This window comes from Phyllostomus hastatus, unplaced genomic scaffold (assembly GCF_019186645.2).
Source record: "Phyllostomus hastatus isolate PE091 unplaced genomic scaffold, TTU_PhHast_1.1 phas_scaffold_78, whole genome shotgun sequence".
In the NCBI taxonomy this organism is placed as follows: Eukaryota; Metazoa; Chordata; class Mammalia; order Chiroptera; family Phyllostomidae; genus Phyllostomus; species Phyllostomus hastatus.
The window spans coordinates 49583448-49603818 of NW_025334041.1; the positions used below are offsets into that span (position 1 = coordinate 49583448).

The 20371-nt window shown below is 38.3% G+C and overlaps 1 protein-coding gene across 1 annotated transcript; it reads left to right on the top strand.

Annotated features, from left to right (window-relative positions):
- The first annotated feature begins 82 nt into the window (after positions 1 to 82).
- On the top strand, positions 83 to 19150 carry DUS4L (dihydrouridine synthase 4 like). The gene is made up of 7 exons (XM_045828066.1): positions 83 to 266; positions 8469 to 8605; positions 11157 to 11278; positions 15140 to 15257; positions 16524 to 16646; positions 17398 to 17624; positions 18811 to 19150. The coding sequence occupies exons 2-7, from the start codon at positions 8490 to 8492 to the stop codon at positions 19056 to 19058; spliced, it is 954 nt and encodes a 317-aa protein (XP_045684022.1). The 5' UTR covers positions 83 to 266; positions 8469 to 8489; the 3' UTR covers positions 19059 to 19150.
- Positions 19151 to 20371: the final 1221 nt, after the last annotated feature.

Genomic DNA, 20371 nt, shown 5'->3' on the forward strand with positions numbered 1-20371 from the left:
ACGCAAAATCCCGGCGCCGCCCGTTCGCCCCGCCCACGGCTTCGGACCAATCTGGAGTACTGATTTGATAGGTAGCAGCTGGCAGGATTCTGGCCTAGAGCAGCGTTTGTCCCAGAGCAGGCGGGCGCCGAGGGTTTAGCCAACCCGGGAATCCGAAGCCGTGGGGCCGTCGCTTTCTGCCGTCTCTCGCCGCTCCACTGGGGCTTGAGTGATTCCAGGGCCGAAAAGGTGGACACCGGAACGTGGCCGCAGCAGTTATCGCTAAAGCAAGTATTTATCCTAAGAACAGGGGCTTCTTGGAGACCAGAGAAGAAGGAGAGGGTTTGTGGGTGTTTCGCTTGCGTTCCACGGGCCCAGCTGGCAGGAGTTAGTAGTTATCCAACTTCCTCTGTCCCATGCCTTTGATTCTCAATTCTGGGGTAAAGGCTGGCGGGAAACGATCTGGAAGAAAGTTCCCGGGGATGAATAGTGAGAATTAGGGAGAGCCGAAAGTCAATGAAGAATGAAGTTGTAGACTCAGCATCCAGATGCTACAGTGGGAATGTAGACTCAGCCTCTGTCCTCTCTCCCATGAGATCAGGACCTGCTTTTTTACTTCATGTACGTTTCAGCCACGTGCTGTGAATAATGCCATACTTCATATTACAAACTGATGGATTTTTCCGTATCTTAACTAACAGTACTTTAGCTGTAAAATCAAGTTCTCATCGTCGTCTCCTCTGCTACATCTGCATTATTCATTAACCTAGATTTCTCCCAAGCTAAATGCTAAATAATTAACAGGTCAGTCACGTATGCAAGAAGGTTAATTTAAGCATTTCTTCATAAGAAGAAAGCAATACAACCTTTCCTTTACGTACCCAGGGATCCCAATTCAGAGCTATGTGGTTCTCTTGATTCTGCTAAGTGTTTCAGAAAGTGCAGTAATGGTATTTACCCTGTGCTAAATGCTTTTCTAAGTACTTTATAAATGCATTTAATACTTAAAACAGCTCAAGTGACCAACTCTCATGATACACTACATTATGCTTTTTGTTTGTCTCAGGTTTCTCCCTAATATAATTTGGTCTCAATCATGGTATGAATAGGATTGAGGGTTCGGAATGGAGGTCACACAAATTGAGGTTACACAATTGCCAAGAGCAGTGTGCTCAGACTCAGGTTTCACTATCCGTAATACATAAAATTTTAAATCATTCTTCAATGTTAATAAGCAGTATCTTTGAAATATGAAATTTATTTTTCTTTGGCATTTACATTGAAAATTTTTAAAAAACTTACATAGTATTTACTCATTCAATGAAGAATTTTGAACCCCTATACCTACCAACATGAGTTTACAAACATAAGTCTCAATCCATATCCTATCCCAAAGGAGCTAATAGGTAAGGGAGAGACATTTAACTATGCAATTGAAGCAGGTGCTTTGTAGTGTATGGATTTATTTTCCCCTATGCTTGGTTGCACATTGAAATAACCTAGACAGCTCTAAAAGTCACTGATGCTGGCGTCCTAAGCCCAAAGATAAACATTTAATTGGTCAGGAATATGGGTGAGGCATCCTGATTCTTAAAAGCTCCCCATATTGTGCTCATTTACAAGTTGAGAGCTACTGATTTATGAATTTATTAAGCAAAATTACAAGAGTGAATATGAATAAAATTGTTTCTGCAAAAGTCACTAATGACCTAGTTGTCATTGCACACTTTTTAGTCTTAACTCTTCTGTGATGTTTAAGATGCTTATCCCCTCCCTCCTTCGTAATACCCTCCCCTCTCTTGGTTTTCAAATATGTCTTCAGGTTTCTTCTTCCCAGCTCCAGAGGTCATCTACATCTCCTTTGCATTCTTTTTCTCTTTTACTTAAAATTTGGTGTTTTGAAGGATCTCTTGCAAGGCAAGGCATCCTTAAGTGTCATCTGTGTTTGTAGATTCAATTATCTAAAGGTTAAAGACTCAATTTATATCTTTACCTTGTTCCTGAGCACTATATCTATATGACCAATTATGAAGCATCACCATCTGAAAATCTATCCCATGAGCACCTCAAGTTCATTGTGCTCAAATGTGAACTCATGTTTCCCTGCCAAAATCTGTTTCTCCTTCTGGTTCTTTATCTCATTGATTCAAATTGCCATCCATCCAGAATTCTTTCTTCTTGTATAACGTGCACTGTCATAAAGTGGTTTCCACCTTCTAAATATTTTGCCACTTTATTGTTGTTTCTAAATAGCTCCTAAATTTGTTGTCTTTTCTATATTCTCCCAGAGTCCCAGATCAGACACTTATGCATGGCCTGATCTACTACTATAATGGCCTCCTTACTGATATTTTGCCAACATACCTACACCTTCCAGTGAAGTCTTTCTAAATCAGAAATCTGATCTTGTCATTTCCCTGCTAAAAATTTTCAGTTACAACTAGTAACAAGGAGAGACAGCTTGTATAAAAATATGTGGTGCATGCATGGAAATGGGTTACATGCATATGTTAGCATGTCGAGTACTTATGTAAAAATCTCCCATGGAGAAGAAAACCTGGTTAAGAACCAAGGGCCTACCTCAGCGATTTTCAACCAGAGTGCCAGAAGAATTTTAAGAACATGTGATGCCTGACTATTTAGTCAGGGGCACTGACATTGTCAAATTTAAAAAAAAAAAAAAGTGGGCCCTGGCTAGCATAGCTCAGTGGATTGAGTGCGGCCTGCGAAACCACAGTGTCGCAGGTTCGATTCCCAGTCAGGGTACATGCCTGGGTTGCAGGCCATGACCCCCAGCAACCGCACATTGATGTTTCTCTCTCTCTCTCTCTCTCTCTCTATCTCTCTATCTCCCTCCCTTCCCTCTCTAAAAATAAATAAATAAAATCTTTAAAAAAAGAAGTGACAATAGCCAACGCAACAATAGCTATCTGGTATAAATGAATTGAAATTATACCTATTCTTCTTTGTCAGATCAGCAAAAAATACAGTCAAACCTCACTTTTAGGTCTTGAACGTTTCTAGTCCCGAGCATTCTCAAGTTCTCAAATAGCATTACAAAATAAATTAAGTTCAGGAACGGAAGTTCCACTGTTTTGGGGTTTTCTTTTCCTTTGGTGCACTGCAAGATTTTAATAATTCATGTATGACATGAGATGAAAAAGGTTGAAAATCAGTGCCCTGCATTGTATAATCTAAAACACTCAACCTGGTATATAAGGTCCGTTACTATCTAGGCCCTCTTACTCTCTAGTTCATTTAGAACTCAAACAACACTAAACCACTAATGGTTCATTGAAAACATCAAGCACTTTCAAGCATCTGGTCTTATGTGTGTTGTTGTCTGTGTCTGGACACTTCCCCCAACTCCCACATAGTTACAGCTCAAGCTTTCCTTCCTGTGTTGATGACTTCCTCACTTCTCTAGACAATTACACAGTGGTTAAATTGTGAATGTGTGCCTGTGTGTTTCTGAGCTATTGTTTTGTGTATTCTAATATGTTTTTAAGGACATAGGAAATGTATTTTCATCTGTATTTCCAACATCTACCAGGAACTTAGTATTTGTTGAATGAGTAAATACACGCCCATGCCCTCAAAAAACTCATGAAGAGATAGATAGGTGTTATTATACTCTATAAAAATAATTGTAAATACACATGATGACATTACAGAGTAATGGGTGTAGTGGGTAAATAAGATCAACTCTGGGGTTAAAAAAAGACTCTCAGGAGGGGGGATTATGAGTATATACAGAGAAGGGGAATGAAGATGTGCTTAACAATTAAAGGTACCACTTGGTTAACACACTTGTGGGAGCTAGAGAAGGAGAGAAAACCCTCGATTTCTGACTTGAGTGAGTAGGGGTAGACAGTGATGGTATAACCAAGATATGAAATGCAAGAGAGAAGAAACAGGTTTGACTCATGAAAAGAACTATTTTGTTATTTATACTTTATATATGTTGCTTATATCATTCTAATGAATCTTTATTATAAAAAAAGATAATAAAGGTCAAGATGGTAGCATAGGTAAGTGTGGTACTCGCCTCCTCCCACAACCACATCAAAATACCACTAAACTGCAAAACAACCATCATTAAGGACTGCCTAAAATCCAGCTGAATGGAAGTCCTATAAATAGTGAATTAAAGAACAAGCCACATCAAGACTGATAGGAGGAATGGAGATATGCACAGACTGGCCACACACCCATGTGTGGCAGATGAAAATTAGGAGGGATATTGGCTACAGAGCTACTCCAAGGAGTGAGAGGTCCCAGCTCGACATCAGGCCCCCCAGCCCAAGGTTTCGGTGCCAGAAAGAGAAGTCCCCATAACTTCTGGCTGTAAAAACCAGTGGGGATGGAGGCTGAGGGAGACAGAGGGACATTAGAGTCCCGGGCAGTTCGTTTTAAAGGGTCCATGCACAGACTTACTCAAAATGACTCCATATGAGCTCCAGCCCTGGGCAACAATTTGAAAGGCACCAGACACATACAGAGAGGAAATCAGTTACCTGGCATCAGGGCAAAAACTGGGTGCACGGAAGCAGCCATCTCCCAAACAGAAGTGCTAGCAGAAGCCATTGTTCCTTTGATGAGCCCTCCCCCACACAAAACCAGCAGGCAGCCATATCTGAGGTTCCATCAACCTGGCTAACACTGTTTGCCCCACACTGGTGATTCCCCAAGGGCCCACCCCACCCAGCTTTCAGACTGACCCAAGCTGTTTCCAGTGGTTTTTTCACGCAAATAGCCTGTCTTGGCTCAGCCTGCAGACTTAACTAAAATCTCTCAGACAAGCAGCATCTGGCCTCAGTGTGCCCTATACCTCTTGCTAAGTGGCCCCAGGCTTGGCACTAGTAGCAGCCAGCCTTATGGTTTGCAGCTTGGCCTCACCTATGCACCTCCAAGCTCAGCACAAGTGGCAGCCTTTTGCAGATCTCTTTGCAGCTAATGCTGGCTGGCCCTGGCCAAAACACAGATGGCAACTGAGCTTGGCCTACACCTTCTTGGAGGCCCAGAGCCAATGCACCAGTGGACAGCTTCAGATCACTTGAAGCACCACCACCCAACCACCTGCACAAGTGACACACTCAAGGGATGGACTCAGCAAGCACGAGAGCACCACTGAAGTTAAGTCCTGCTCTGTGGAGTGGGCCCCTGCACAGCTGATCCTCCCTAGTATTTGCAGGTCAGTGTTTGGTGGTTGCAGGCAGTTCCTCTTGCAGCCCACCTACCTGGGGATAAATCTTTCCCACTGATTGCCAACAACAATCAAGGCTTAACTGCAACAGGAGGGTGTACGCAGCCCACGGGGTGCACCTTGAGTTCTTGTGTGATTAGGAAGGCTATGTCACTAAACCCCACACCCACTACATTAGGCCACCCTACCAAGCCTGGGAAACAGTTCTACCTAATATATGGAAATGAATACAGGGAGGCAGCCAAAATGAAGGGACAAAGAACAGAACAGAACAAAACTCAAAGAATTAAACAGAATGGAAACAAACAATTTACATGATGCAGAGTTTTAAATACTGGTTATAAGAATGCTCAAGGAACGTAATGAGAACATCAACAGCATAAAAAAAGGACCAGTCAGAAATGAAGGATACACTTAACTGAAATGAAGACTAATTTACAGGGAATCAACAGTAGAGTAGATAAAGCCAAGGATCAAATCAGTGATTTGGAATATAAGGAAGCAAAAAATACCTAATCAGAACAGCAGAAAGAAAAAAGAATCTTCCCCCAAAATAAGGATAATGTAAGGAGCCTCTAGGACAGCTTCAAGCATACCAACATTTGTATCATGGGTGTGCCAGAAAAAGAGACAGCAAGAAACTGAAACCCTATCTGAAAAAAATAATGCTAGAAAACTTCCCTAACCTGGTGAAGGAAAGAAACATGCAAGTCCCAGAAGCACAAAGAATCCCAAACAAGGTGAACTCAAAGAGGCCCACAATAAGACATAATTACAATGCCAAAGGTTAAAGACAAAGAGAGAATCTTAAAAGCAGCAGGAGAAAAGCACTTAATTATCTACAGCGGAGCTCCCATAAAACTCAGCTGATGTCTGGACAGAAACTTTGCAGGCCAGAAAGGACTGGCAAGAAGCAGTCAAAGGGATGAAAAACAAGGACCTACAATCAAGATTACTCTACCCAGCAAAGCTGTCATTTAGAATCAAAGGAAAGATAAAGAGCTTCCCAGACAAGAAAAAACTACAGGAGTTCATTGCCACCAAACCAGTATTATATGAAACGTTCTTTAAAAAGAAAAAAAAAAATCAAATATTTGAACAGTAAAATGGCAATAAATACATATCTATCAACAGTTGAATCTAAAAAACAAAATAGCCCTGGCCAGGTGGCTCTGTTGGTTGGAGCATTGTCTCCTACACCAAAAAGTTGCAGGTTTGATCCCTGGTTGAGACACATGCGGGAGGCAACCGATTGATAATTCTTTCAAATCAATGTTCTGTTTCTTTCTCTCTCCCCCTAACTCCCTCCCTCCCTCCCTCCCTCTCTCTACCCTTCCTCTCTCTCAAATCTATTAAAAATAAGAAGAAATTAAAATAAAAAACAAGTGGAATAGTAACAGACTCATAGATAGAACATTTTGATGGTTGCCAGATAGGAGGGGTTAGGGGAGATGTGTGAAAAAGTGAAAGGATTAAGAAGTACAAATTGGTTGTCACAGAGTACTCATGGGGCTGGAAAGTACAGCACAGGGAATATAGTCAATAAAATTCTAATAACTATTGATGGTGTCAGATGGGTACAAGATTTATCAGGATATTCACTTAGTTATGTAATGTCTAGTCACTGGGATGTAAACCTGAAACTAATATGATAATGTATATCAACTGTAATTGAAATATAAAAGGTAATTTTTAAAAAGAGAGTGAAAAGATGCTAATAACTTTGTCCAAATTTTTATTAAGTTGGGCTTTTTGAACAGTGATTAGTAAAGCTAGTTTATCATATTCTAACTGTACATTCCACCTAAGAAAATTAAAGTAATTAGTTTATATTTAGGTTATATCTGTACTTTCAGGATTAGCTAAATAAAACTTGCATGTTCATCAAGTCAACCTTTCTAAAGTTGGCCATATCTGTTTCTAAGTTACTAAGGCCAAAAACTGAAATATGAAAAGAAGCTGACACTATGAAGTTAAAAGATTTTAAGTGTAGTAGCAACTGTAAAATACTACTAACTGCCTAATTTAATCATTTGTACCTCTTTGGGCAGAAAAGTAATTTACCAGGCAATTATATATTTTTCATGAAATTTTGACTAGACAATACTACATTTAAATTTTTAAGAATAAGGGTTTTTTTTTTCTTTTGCCTTGTGATTTAGGTACAAGGAATAGAATTTGAGAATAAGAATAAACATTAAACATACTGGTCTATCTTTTGAAATGCTAACTACTTAAAGTTGTTCAATTAATGCCATTTAAATTTCCTGGATAAAATAAGGTATTTCAAAGTGTCGGGAATACATTTACAATATATGAAATGATACCAATCAAATTTCCTGGTTTATCATTGCCAAAATTTTAAATTAAAAAATAACATGAAAAGTTATGATAGGGTATACTATGAAAGAAATCTTGTAGTTTTCCACTTCTTGGTCATTTACTAATTTGAGCAGAATATGTTACTATAATGAGTTAAGTATATAATTTGAAACAGTGTTTGATATGAACAAGAATAATCTGTACAGAACATAAACATAATTTCCCATTGTGCTAAAAACTATCAGTGACTTGTGGAGGCAGAATTTTGCGGTATCACATTTGATACTGTGAAAAGAAGTTAAGAAGATTTCTGATCCTGCCCTGGCCCTTGTGGCTCCATTGGAACATCATCCTATACACCAAAAGGTTGTAGGTTCAATTTCCAGTCAGGGCACATACCTAGGTTGTGGGTATGGAAGACAACTCATCAATCAATGTTTCTCACAATAATGTTGCCCACCTCTACCTCTCTCTCTCCCTCCCTCCCTCTCTGCCTCCCTTCCTTCCTTCCTCACTCTCTTCCTTTCTCTCTTCCTTGCACTCTCTCTCTAAAAGCAATGAAAATGAAAAAATATCCTCAGTCCCTGACTCATGTGGCTAAATTGGTTGGGCATCAATCCACAAAATGAAACGTTGCCAGTTCAATTCCTGGTCAGGCACATGCTGGTTGCAGGTTTGTCCCCAGTAGGGCACATATGAGTGGCAGCCAGTCAGTGTTTCTCTCTCATCTATGTTTCTTTCCCTCTCTTTCTCCCTTCCCCTCTTTATAAAGATAAATAAATAAAATCTTTAAGAAAACAAAAAGGATTTTAAAAATGTTCTCAGGTGAAGATAAAAAAGGAAAGCTTTCCGATCCCACAGGCCTAATGAAAAATGTATGGAATTGTTAGAATGATAGGAATTCATGTAATGGAAAGTAACTTTTCTCTATGTAAACTGATTGATTTTTTTTTTTTTTCAGATTTGAAACAAACCTGTGTCTATGAAGAATGACTGTGTACAAACCACAGTATGTCAAGAAAGAAAAAAAGACCCAATAGAAATGTTTCATTCTGGGCAGCTGGTAAAAGTCTCTGCCCCAATGGTTCGATATTCAAAGTAAGTATTGTTAAATGGTGATTTCCTTTTTATGCTCTGGCGTCTTACCACATAGCATCTTCAAACACTGAGCTTTGGGATCTGTACTGGCTTGGGCCACTTGCCAAGTATATATGTGGCACTGAGTAAATAATTAACCTCTCCAAGCTTAATTTTTAGATCTATAAAAATGGTAGTGCTTACAGCTCCCACCTATAAAGATATGATGGATGTTAAATAAATATGAACATTCATGCACAGGTTTCTGTGTGAGCATAAGTCTTCATTTAATCTAGGACTGTTCCCCAGGATTGCAATTGCTGGGTCATATGGTAGTTATATATGTTTACTTTTTTAAGAAACTGCTGGACTTTTCTAGGGTGGCTGCACTGTTTTATGCTCCAACCAACAATATATGAGGGATCTGGTTTCCTCTCCTCCTGCTCACCAACTTTTCATAATGTCATTGTTTGTATTTTAGCACCGCTGATAGGTTTGCAGTAATATTTCATGGTTTTTTGATTCCTACTTCCTGTGTGTCTAGTGACATTGAACATCTTTTCATGTTCTTCTTTGCCATCTGTGTATTATTGAAGAAATATTTCTTTATGTCTTTTGCTAATATTCTAATTGTTTGCTTTTTTATTATTGAGTTGGTTTTTTAATTTTTTTAATTGTGGTAAGATACATGTAACTTAAAATTTACTGTTTTAAACATTAAGTCTATGATTCAGTACTGTGAAGTACATTCATACTGTTTTGCATCTAATCACTTTTCATCTTATAAAACTGCACTTCTATACCCATTAAACAGTAACCCCACCCCCCCCCCCCGCCCATTCCCTATTGCCCCAGCTTCTGGCAACCTCCACTTTCTCCCTCTATGAATTTGACTTGTCTATATATAAAACTTCATAGAGGTAGAATTATATCACATTTGTTTTTTTGAGACTAGCTTATTTCACTTAGCATAGTATCTTCAAGGTTCATCTATGTCTTAGCATGCATCAGAATTTCCTCTTTAAGGCTGAATGATATTTCATTGTATGTATATGCCACATTTTGTTTATTCATTTATTAATGAACACTTGGGTTACCATAGTTTGGGCAAAAGCCAAACTATAGTAAAAGTTTGCTGCTATCAATATGGATGTATAAATACTTCTTTGAGACCCTGTTTTTAATTCTTCAGGGTATTTGCCCAGAAGTGGAATTGCTGGGTCATATGGAAATTTTATTTTTAGGTTTAGAAGAAACTCCATATTGTTTTTCATAGTGGCTGTACCATTTTGGATTCCCACTTGCAGTGCACAGGAGTCTGATGTATCACCAGTGTTTTGTTTTTCTTTTTGTTTTAATGATACTCATCCTAATGGATATGAAGTGGTATTTCACTGTAGTATCAGCTGTGGGACCTTTCATGGGTGCTCTTTATCAAGTTAAGAAAGATCCCTCCTATTCCTGTTTTCCTGCATTTTTTTTATCATGAATGAGTTCATGATAAAATGAGTTCATGAATGAGTTCTTCAAATGTTTTTTCTGCATCAATTGATGGTTTTTTTCTTTAGCCTGTTGATATAGTGGATTACATTGATTCTGAGTATTGAATCAATGAGTATTGATTTAAAAACAGTATCTGTTTTTATTTTTTTTCTGACACCACTACAGCAGGGGAAATATAAGGTACTACTTCATCACAATCCGGTGGAGGAAGAAACCCAGTTCCCACACTTGGCCTACTTTCACAGTCTGAGGGCAGGGGTCTCCTTATTACTGTGGAGCAGGGGTGAGAGTTCCACCTCCCCATGGAATGGGTGGCCTGGTAACTAGCAATAATGAAGTGCTGGCTCTTCACCATGCACACTCTGATACTACTCCTAGTGTGGGGAGAAGGGTGCCTCACTGCTGCTGGGTCGGTGTGGGAATCCAGGCTCCCCTTGAAGTCTCCACTGATGCCCCCAAGGGACACATCATTACTTGCAAGCAGAGATTAAAGTCCTAACTGCCTTCCTGGCCTTTTCTGATACTGCCTTGGAGGGGTGTTAGAGAACATTGTTACAGCCTTGGAATGGTAGAAATCTAGGCTCCCTGCAACCTTTGTGGAGGTGGAACCATAACTTTTCTTTCTCCTGAGTGTTTGGTTATAGTAGAGCTGCTATTTAAAGTTTTCTGTTTTGTTAGGCTGCCCCTTCCCTGACTGTTGGTTAGAGAGAGCAAACTTTTGTTGGGGCTGTTTTGTCTGTACCCATTGCTGGCTTCTTGAGCCCCAGGTCTGGGTTCTTTGAGGCAAAAAGAAAACCCAGGGAAGTCACAATTTTTATTCCTCAGGTCCCAAGGTCACTGTCTTACTCTCTTCTCTCCACCTTTCAGAGTTTTCTTATCTTCATTTTACATATAACATACAGGATTTTTAGTTACACTAAGCACAAAGTACAGGGAAAAGTATATCTCCATCTTCCCATGGGCAGAACTTTTCTCTAATAAATATTTAATAATTAACTGAATTAAACTTGGAAGTACATATGATTGTGGTGATTTCTAAATGCCTAATTAAAATCTTACCTATTTACAGGTTGGCTTTTAGAACACTAGTCAGAAAGTACAGTTGTGATCTGTGCTATACACCAATGATAGTTGCTGCTGATTTTGTCAGATCTGTAAAAGCCAGAGACAATGAATTTACCACAAACCAAGGTATGTGAAACTCAGAGTTTGCTGACTTGATAGAATTTAAAAAGGAAAAAGACTCAACCATCTTGTCTAATCAGAGACAACAAATTCCGAGATTTTAAAGTATTTTAGTTTTTTTGTGTGTTTAATATAAGTCTGTTTTTAAGTATATTTTTGCTGAGTGTCTTCAAACTTTGGATGGCATACAAAGTGTAAGGTTAGCCTTCCCTGTGGCCCCCTTCTCACCCGGACTGTTCGATTAGATTCCTATCGCAGTGCCCCCAGTCTTCTCTCATTGCAGACTATCCCCCAAACAGCCCAAAGTGACCTTTCTAACACGTAAATTTGATCACGTCTCTTAGATCTCTCATTGCCTAAAGCAGTGATTCTTAAAATGAGCTCCCGACCAGGAGCATCAGCATCATATGGAAATTTGTGAGAACTGGAAATTCCCAGGCTCTACTTTGGGCCTACTGAATCAGAAACTCTGGGTATGTGGTCCAGCCATCTGTTTTAAAATGCCCTCCAGATGATTCTAAGTTTGCTAAAGATTGAGAACCACTGACCTAAAGAGTAAAATTCCAGCACTTGTGAATAATATATAACATTATTCATGATCTGGTCCTAAATACATCTGCAGCTTTATCTTTCATTAGTTTTTCTCCATAGCCCACTGACTTTATTATTCACAAATACTAAGTTATTTAAAGTCCTTGAACATGCCCTATTCATACTTCTCTACCTAGAACATCCTTCTCAGTCATGCCAATCCCCTATGTCCCCGTTTCTCTGCCAAATGACCGTTAACGCTTCTTAATCCAGCTCTCGAATTTTGTGGCCAACATAATTTCCTAATCACCCTCCACTCATGGCCTTTCTTTGATGCACAGGCTTTATGTTGTGCTGAATCCTGCTGTGTTATAATTTCCTGTTTAAATAACTCTCTCCTGCTAGACTATGGACTCTTGAAACCTGGAACTCTTTCTTACTGACTTGTATCCTCCACTTCTAGCACGGTGTTGAAAATATATTAGACCCATAAATGAATGTAACTCTCTTGAGTTGCAAAGGAAAACACACCCTACATCCTCAGGAGAAAGCAAATTCTCTGATCCTGTGATGATACTATAAATGGTGGAACCAGGGTGATGTCCAGAAATCTGCATTTTGGCAAACCATAAATCTCATACAGGTAGTTATCAAAAAGTCTTTAGAAAAATTAAAATACATCTATTTGGAGTTTATAACACTAACCCAAGGATGAGAAAAATTGTCCTTAATATCTAGGAAAGTCCTGATATATTTAGCTATATTAAAATTTAAACTTTTATATGTAAGAAAAGAGCACAAATATACTCAAAGACAAACTAAAACTGGGGAACTATTTTTAATATTTTTATGCTTCAGATGGAGCTAATTTCATTGCTTTATTAAAAAATAAATAAGAAAATAAGGAACTAAAAGAAAAATTGTGCATAGAAAAATGTTCAAAGAATATGGAGGCTCCAACATCAAAATGTTAGATGTTCATTCAACAGTTACAGGCCTAGGAGTTTACCCAATGAATATACTCACAGCAGGTGTGTGAGAGCATCCTCACCACAGTGTTTGCAAGGGCCACAAATGCAAAACTAGAAGTACGCTGTGGGGTCCATCTACACACATTGGAATATGCCACTAAAATAAGAAAATAAGTCTCCCAGATACATCAGATTTAAAAGAAAGCAGTAGACATAGCAATGTACATAGAAAGTACACATTTGTTTAAATATTACGAGTATACATAAAATTGTTCTGGAATACAATAACTAGTTCTCACCATTGGAAAAGGGGTCTGTCAACACTGTTGTACTTTTCATTTTATAAAACTTTATACTGGACTTCCAGCAAGATGGAGGCATAGGTGGACGCACCGTACCTCCACGCACAACCAAGATTAGAACAACAACAATTTAGAGCCAGAGTAACACCCAGAACTGATAGAGAATTTATCTGAATGGAAGTCAGACAGCCAAGAAGTTGAAGTAGACCCGTTCATCTAGACCCGTGTGAGGGGCAGAGAGGAGGAGCTGGGTGGGTGTGGGTCAGCGGCGCGCAGAGGTTGGGGAGAACTCGGCGCGAACTCGGCACGTAAGCTATCCGGGGCGCACAAGAACGAAGCGGTGGACCCTGAGTACACAAGCAGCAGCTGGCGGACCCAGTGAGGCGGCAATTGTGCACCAGGGCAGAGCTCGCAGCCCAGGACCCCAGAGAAGGGACTGAGATCCCAGGAGAACGGAACTACTGTCATTGTTGCCTCCCGCCCCTGCACCCGTCCCCACATACAACGTCATAATCTAGCGACTGGAGTGCCTAGCCCCGGTGAACACCTAAATCTCCGCCCCTCACCGTAACCAGCACAACCAGATCGAAGGAAAAAAAAAAGGATAAACAGGGAGAGACATGTCTCCAACAGAAGAACAGATCAGTCCCCCAGGACTCATCCTTTTGAGCAACCAAGAAATAGCCAATCTATCAGATGCACAGTTCAAAACACTGGTGATCAGAAAGCTCATGGAATTGGTTGATTTTGGGCGCAAATTAGATGAAAAGATGCAGGTTACCATAAAAGAGATGAAGGAAGATACACGGAGGAGAGCCAATAGTGAAGGGCAGGAAACTGGGTCTCAAAACAATACAGTGGACCAGAAGGAAGATAGAATCAACCAAGCAGGAAAGCATGATGAAATAAGAATTCAAAAAAAACAAGGAGAAGCTTAAGAGCATCCAGGACATCTTTAAACGTTTCAACATCCAAATTATAGGGGTACCAGAAGGGGAAGGGATTGAGCAACAGATTGAGCACGTATTTGAACAAATAATAAAGGAGAACTTCCCCATTCTGGCAAAGGAAATAGTCTTCCAAGAAATCCAGGAAGCTCAGAGAGCTCCAAAGAAGTTGGACCCAAGAAGGAACACACCAAGGCACATAATTACATTATCCACGGTAAAAATGAAGGAGAGAATCCTAGAAGCAGCAAGAGATAAGGGGACAGTCACCTACAAAGGAGTTCCCATCAGACTGTCAGCTGATTTCTCCAAAGAGACCTTACAGGCAAGAAGGGGCTAGAAAGAAATATTCCAAGTCATGAAAGACAAGGACCTACATCCCAGATTACTCTATCCAGCAAAGCTCTCATTTAGAATGGAAGGGCAGATAAAGTGCTTCTCAGATAAGGTCAAGTTAAAGGAGTTCATCATCACCAAGCCCTTATTTTATGAAATGCTAAAGGGACTTATCTAAGAAAAGAAGATAAAGAAAAAACATGTATAGTAAAAGGACAGCAAACTCACAATTATTAACAACCACACCTAAAGCAAAACCAAAAGAAACTAAGCCAACAACTAGAACAGGAACAGAACCACAGAAATGGAGGTCACATGGAGGGTTAGCAACAGGGGAGTGGGAAGAGGAGAGAGGGGGAAAGGTACAGAGAACAAGTAGCATAGATTGTAGGTTGAAAATAGATAGGGGGAGGGTAAGAATAGTATGGGACATGTAGAAGCTAAAGAACTCATAAGAATTGCACATGGAAGTGAACTAAAGTGGGGGGGGACGTGGGTGGGAGAGGGGGTACAGGGTGGAGGGGAGGGAAGGGGGGAAAAGGGACAACTGTAATAGCATAATCAATAAAATATATTTAAAAAACTTTATACTGTTGAATTTGTACTAAATGTAAATTTTTTAATTTAAAATATTTAAAGTTATTTTAATACTATCTTGTTTCAACAGATATACTCCTTAAGCTAAAAAAGTTATTTTATATTGTACAAACACTAGAGTTTAGTACCTCGTGTGTGCATGTGTTTCTGTGAATTTTAATGTTGAACTATTTGTTTTACCAGGTGACTGCCCACTGATTGTTCAGTTTGCTGCTAATGATGCGAAACTTTTATCTGATGCTGCTCGTATAGTTGGTCCTTATGCAAATGGAATAGACATTAACTGTGGTTGCCCTCAGAGGTAAAGCTCAAAGAAGTTGGAAGAATTTTCTTTTTTTTTTTTAAAGATTTTTTATTTATTTATTTTTAGAGAGGGAAAAGGGAGATAGAGAGAGAAACATCAATGTGCAGTTGCTGGGGGTTATGGCCTGCAACCCAGGCATGTACCCTGGCTGGGAATCGAACCTGGGACACTTTGGTTCCCAGCCCATGCTCAATCGACTGAGCTACGCCAGCCAGGGCTTTTTTTTCCCAAAAAAAGATTAGGAAAAAAAAACTATGTGGAAATGGTAAACTACCTTTCCAGTTTTCCAAGAACTAAAACATAAGGAAAATAGAGTTAAAGTTCTTGGGCTCTAAATAAAAAGCAAGAAAGAATAAAGAAAGATCATTTAGGAACTTACATGCTGTGGTAGGTTCTGATAGCGCAACAATGTGTAGACTCTTGACAACTGTTTTAGCTTACCTCACTGCTAGAACTGTTTTAATCTGTGGATCTGTCTTGAACCTCATCCATAAGTACTTACTGAGATGCTGATGTTTATAGTAATTTCTAAAAGGTGTTTTTACTGCTATGTCAGATATACTTGGTTTAAAGACTATGATTCTGTGATTTGGGAACTCACCATTTATTTTCTCCTAATTAATTTTTTATAAAAATAACTTCTTGTAATAAACTTTTTTCCTATACCACAGTTATTTGGTTGATTTTAAATAATTAGGTATTGATAGATGTACTTAATTTGACAATAATATCCCTATGTTTCTGACATTGTACTAAATTATCTGGCAGTAATTCAAAATGTGTCCAAATAATAAAATCAAGGTTTTAAGTAGGGCATAATCCAAATTAGATTAGACATATTTGTATACTCATTAGGAGAGTTAAATGAGCTGTTTACTGGTGTTGGAATGCTGTAAGCCAAAATTTTCTCTCTACTGTTAAGACTAATAAAACCTCTTGTTACGTACAATAAACATCAAATTTGAAATTTAAAAAATCTGAAATAATTGCAGTTAATTACAAATACTTAAATCTGTTTTGGTTGAGTGAATGCTAATTTAATTTTCTCACTTGCCAATGAAAACCATTTCCCCTAAGTACTTTTTGGTCTGGGAATGTGTTTACCTAAAGTTGATCCACTTAGAAATGTTGGGTTTATGAATTGTAAAAAACTGATTCCATTCCATATTGCTACATAGAGAAATAGATGCATTTACAGTGCCTTTAGTATTATATCTTCTCTTCAACTCTGTACAATTTATTTGTTGTATTGGCTTTATAAAGGTGGGCAATGGCAGACGGTTATGGAGCTTGCTTAATAAACAAACCAGAGCTCATTCAGGATATGGTGAAACAAATAAGAAATCAAGTGGAAAGTCCCAGATTTTCGGTATCTATTAAAATAAGGTAAAGACAATATTTTAATTTATTCACAGGTAATTCTTAGGAAATAAAAGAGTATTCCTTCTATCTGGGGTTCGTATCCTTAATTTGTAGCTGGGTATATGGAAATGTTGAAACAAGATACTTAGAAAATGCATATATACCTTTTTATTTATAATCCAGAACAACTTCATCTTTGTGTTTTTCAACAGAAATGAAAACATTCCTTTATCATTAAAAACTTTCCCTGAAAAGAAACCCTCAACTTTTTCTGTGTACTATATAATTAATGCTAAGAAACATTCCTGGTACCAAGAGTAGAAAATAGGAATGGTATTTGCACAAAAAATTCCACAGTGAAAAGAGAATAAACCAGGAATGAGGTTTTTGGTGACAAATTAAAAACATATTTCAAGATAAAGTAGTATATTCTCCCATCTTGGGTGTGGAGTGTGTACAGCAGATATTAGGTAGGATAGCGTCTTTTAGTTCATGTGTGACAGTATTTGGATGACTTCAGTTACAAAAGCTGAAGGGGAAGAGCACTAGGTAGGATAAAACTTGTCATCCTATTGTTCCCAATAGCAAAATAGCTAAATTTGAAATCTTAAATGGAAACTGATCCCTGAGCAAAAAACCCTTAGTGATAGTGGAATGTAGTGATAATATGATAACAGCAAAACTAACTAAATAATGTTTTATATGAAATATTATTTATTAATTTTAGCTTTGATTTGTGTGCTATAAAAAGATGGATATAATTTTGAAATTATAGGATCCATGATGATCTTACAAGAACTGTAGATCTTTGTCGAAAGGCTGAAGCAACAGGTGTTTCCTGGATTACAGTCCACGGGAGAACTGTTGAAGAAAGACATCAACCAGTTCACTACGAAGCCATTAAAATAATTAAGGAAAATATGTCTATACCTGTTATTGCTAATGGAGACATCAGAAGCTTAAAAGAAGCAGAAAATGTATGGCATATTACTGGGACAGATGGTAAGAAATAAGTACTTGAATGTTTTACTTTTAACTAGCAAAAAAAGTTGGGATGGGAGAATCATTGAATGTTTTCATTATTTTTCTTTAAATTGGAACTATTCTTTTGTACTGGATTTAAGCTAAGCAGTTTATTAAAATGATGTTAAAACTCTTCTACTTAGAAACAATAGATTATTTTATTATTATTATTTTTTAATCCTCACCCGAGGATATGCCTATTGACTTTAGAGAGAAAGGAAGGGAGGGAGCAAGAGAGGGAGAGAAACATCGATTGGTTGCCTTTCAAACACATCTTGAACACAGATCTAAACCCACAACCTAGGCATGCGCCTTGACCTCAAATCAAACCCCTGACCCTTCTGTTGAGGGGACAATGCCCAACCAACTGAGCCACACTGGCCAGGGTGGAAACAATATATTATTTTAATTGGAGTAAATTCAGTTACTCTACTGCCACCATCGTATCTAGTGAATGACCAGTTAAGAATCTTCCAGATAGCCTATTTGTAAAATAGAACACTTAGACTAGAATTGAGAGTTAGTGACACAAGAGAAGTCATAGAAACCAAAAGAACCCCAGACTGCTATAGTGTTTCATCATCCCCTTAAAGTACCGGCATACTAAGCCTTGTGATACCTATTGCCAAGGGGGAGAATACAGATAAACTTAACTTCAAGCAAGCCTAATTTATGATCATTTGGATTTACCCTTAACAAAAAGCTTCAAGATTAATTAATGTAGAAGTTTTAATACAATAAAGAATACCTGTAAATTTAAACTTTCTGGGTTTATAAAAACAACTCTCAAAATAAACTGTATTATAAGCCCTTGCTGGCGTAGCTCAGTGGATTGAGCGCGGGCTGCAAACCAAAGTGTCACAGGTTCGATTCCCAGTGAGGCCACATACCTGGGTTGCAGGCCATGACCCCTAGCAACCCCACATTGATGTTTCTCTCTCTCTCTCTCTCTCTCTCTCTTTCTCCCTCCTTCCTTTCCCTCTCAAAAAATAAATAAAATCTTTAAAAAAATAAAAAATATATTATAATTCAATTAAACAGACTAATATAAGGGCATTGTAAAACCTTGTAATACTACTTTTTTTAAAATATTCTGTTTGTTTGAGTTTGACCTTGTAACTGAATTCTTAATGTGTCGACAAATGTGATGTGCTTTAATTTGTAGGTGTGATGGTTGCAAGAGGACTCTTAGCAAACCCGGCCATGTTTGCTGGATATGAGGAAACCCCTCTGAAATGCATCTGGGACTGGGTTGACCTTGCTCTTGAACTTGGAACTCCTTATATGTGTTTTCATCAACACTTAATGTACATGATGGAAAAGATAACTTCAAGGCAAGAGAAAAGAGTTTTTAATGCTTTGTCAAGCACAACAGCAGTCTTAGATTACCTAACAGACCATTATGGGATTTGACTGGAATTCCTAAGTTATTTTAATATATATTTTAAAGAAAGTGTGTTTAACATTTTTATATTAAATAAAATTTTTTACTTTTAATACTCAAAGTATGACTCATACAGTATCTGTAAGTTAACATAAAGTATTGTCACTGAACAGTACTTGGGGTTCTGCTGCCCCCTGACACCCTCTAGGCAAAAATTCGAGAGGTAAAAGTTTGGTGATAAAGGAAAGGAATCTTTATTTTAACGTAGTTGCCTAAGCCTGTCAAATCATAGCTTTAATCACTTAAGCCTACCAGTTAAGGCTAAACTCTTAACACCTGAGTTCGCCTATCTTTTTCCCGGTTTTTAGTTACCTTGTTTCTGTTGGGTTACTTTACAAACTAAAAACAACATAATATACAAAAATTACACAATTTTGGAAGAATGGCGGACTTCTACCTCAGAGCCTGTACCCTCTAGAACATCCAAAGAATAAAACTGCCACCCTCTGCCAGGCCAGCCTGATCCTATGCTGTGCCCAGAGTTCCTTCCCATACAAAATACCATCGTTGGGAAATGCCGGCAGCTGCGGCACTATCATCCAGGCATCCTTGAGGAAGAACAGCCTCAGACCCAGAGCCTGAGAGAGCCAGCTCTCTATTTCCATTGGCTCTGGAGGCATTCAGCTCAGTCAATCCAGTCCTGGACTGCAATCCACAATTGCTTCAGCAAACTCCTCCTGTGGCCCCTCTTACTCCTCCTTAGTGATCTCAGTTATCTTATTCAGATCACTCTGTATCGATCTGTTATTAATGAGAAAAAGTGCAGAGAAGTGACAGAACAAAAGCCAACTTTTGTAAAATGAAAAGAAATGACATTATACTCTGTATAAAGTTGCATTCAGGGATTAGATTAAAAGTTCAAACTCGAAAAACACACTGGTACTTCCTAATTTGTGAATTACACACCCCAAAGTGTTTGTTTAAATTGTATGTACCTGAATTTAATTAGATACATTTTCTATAATTTAAAACTAAGTTTCCATTACACATTAAATGACATTAAACTTGTTACATTTCAAGTCTTCTGTATCAGTGATTTTTAACCAGTGTGCCACTTCACACTGGTGTGCCACAGGAATTTCTAATATATGCAATACCTGATTATTTAGTGAGGGCATAGACCTCTTTCCCTTGGATTGTCATATAAAAAAAAGACAACAGCACAATAGCTGTCAGGTGTGAATGAATCAAAATTATACCTGTCTTTTTTTTTTTTCAAATCAGCAAAATGTTCTTTTGATGTGCCACAGAATTTTAATAGTTCATGTATGGTGTGAAATGA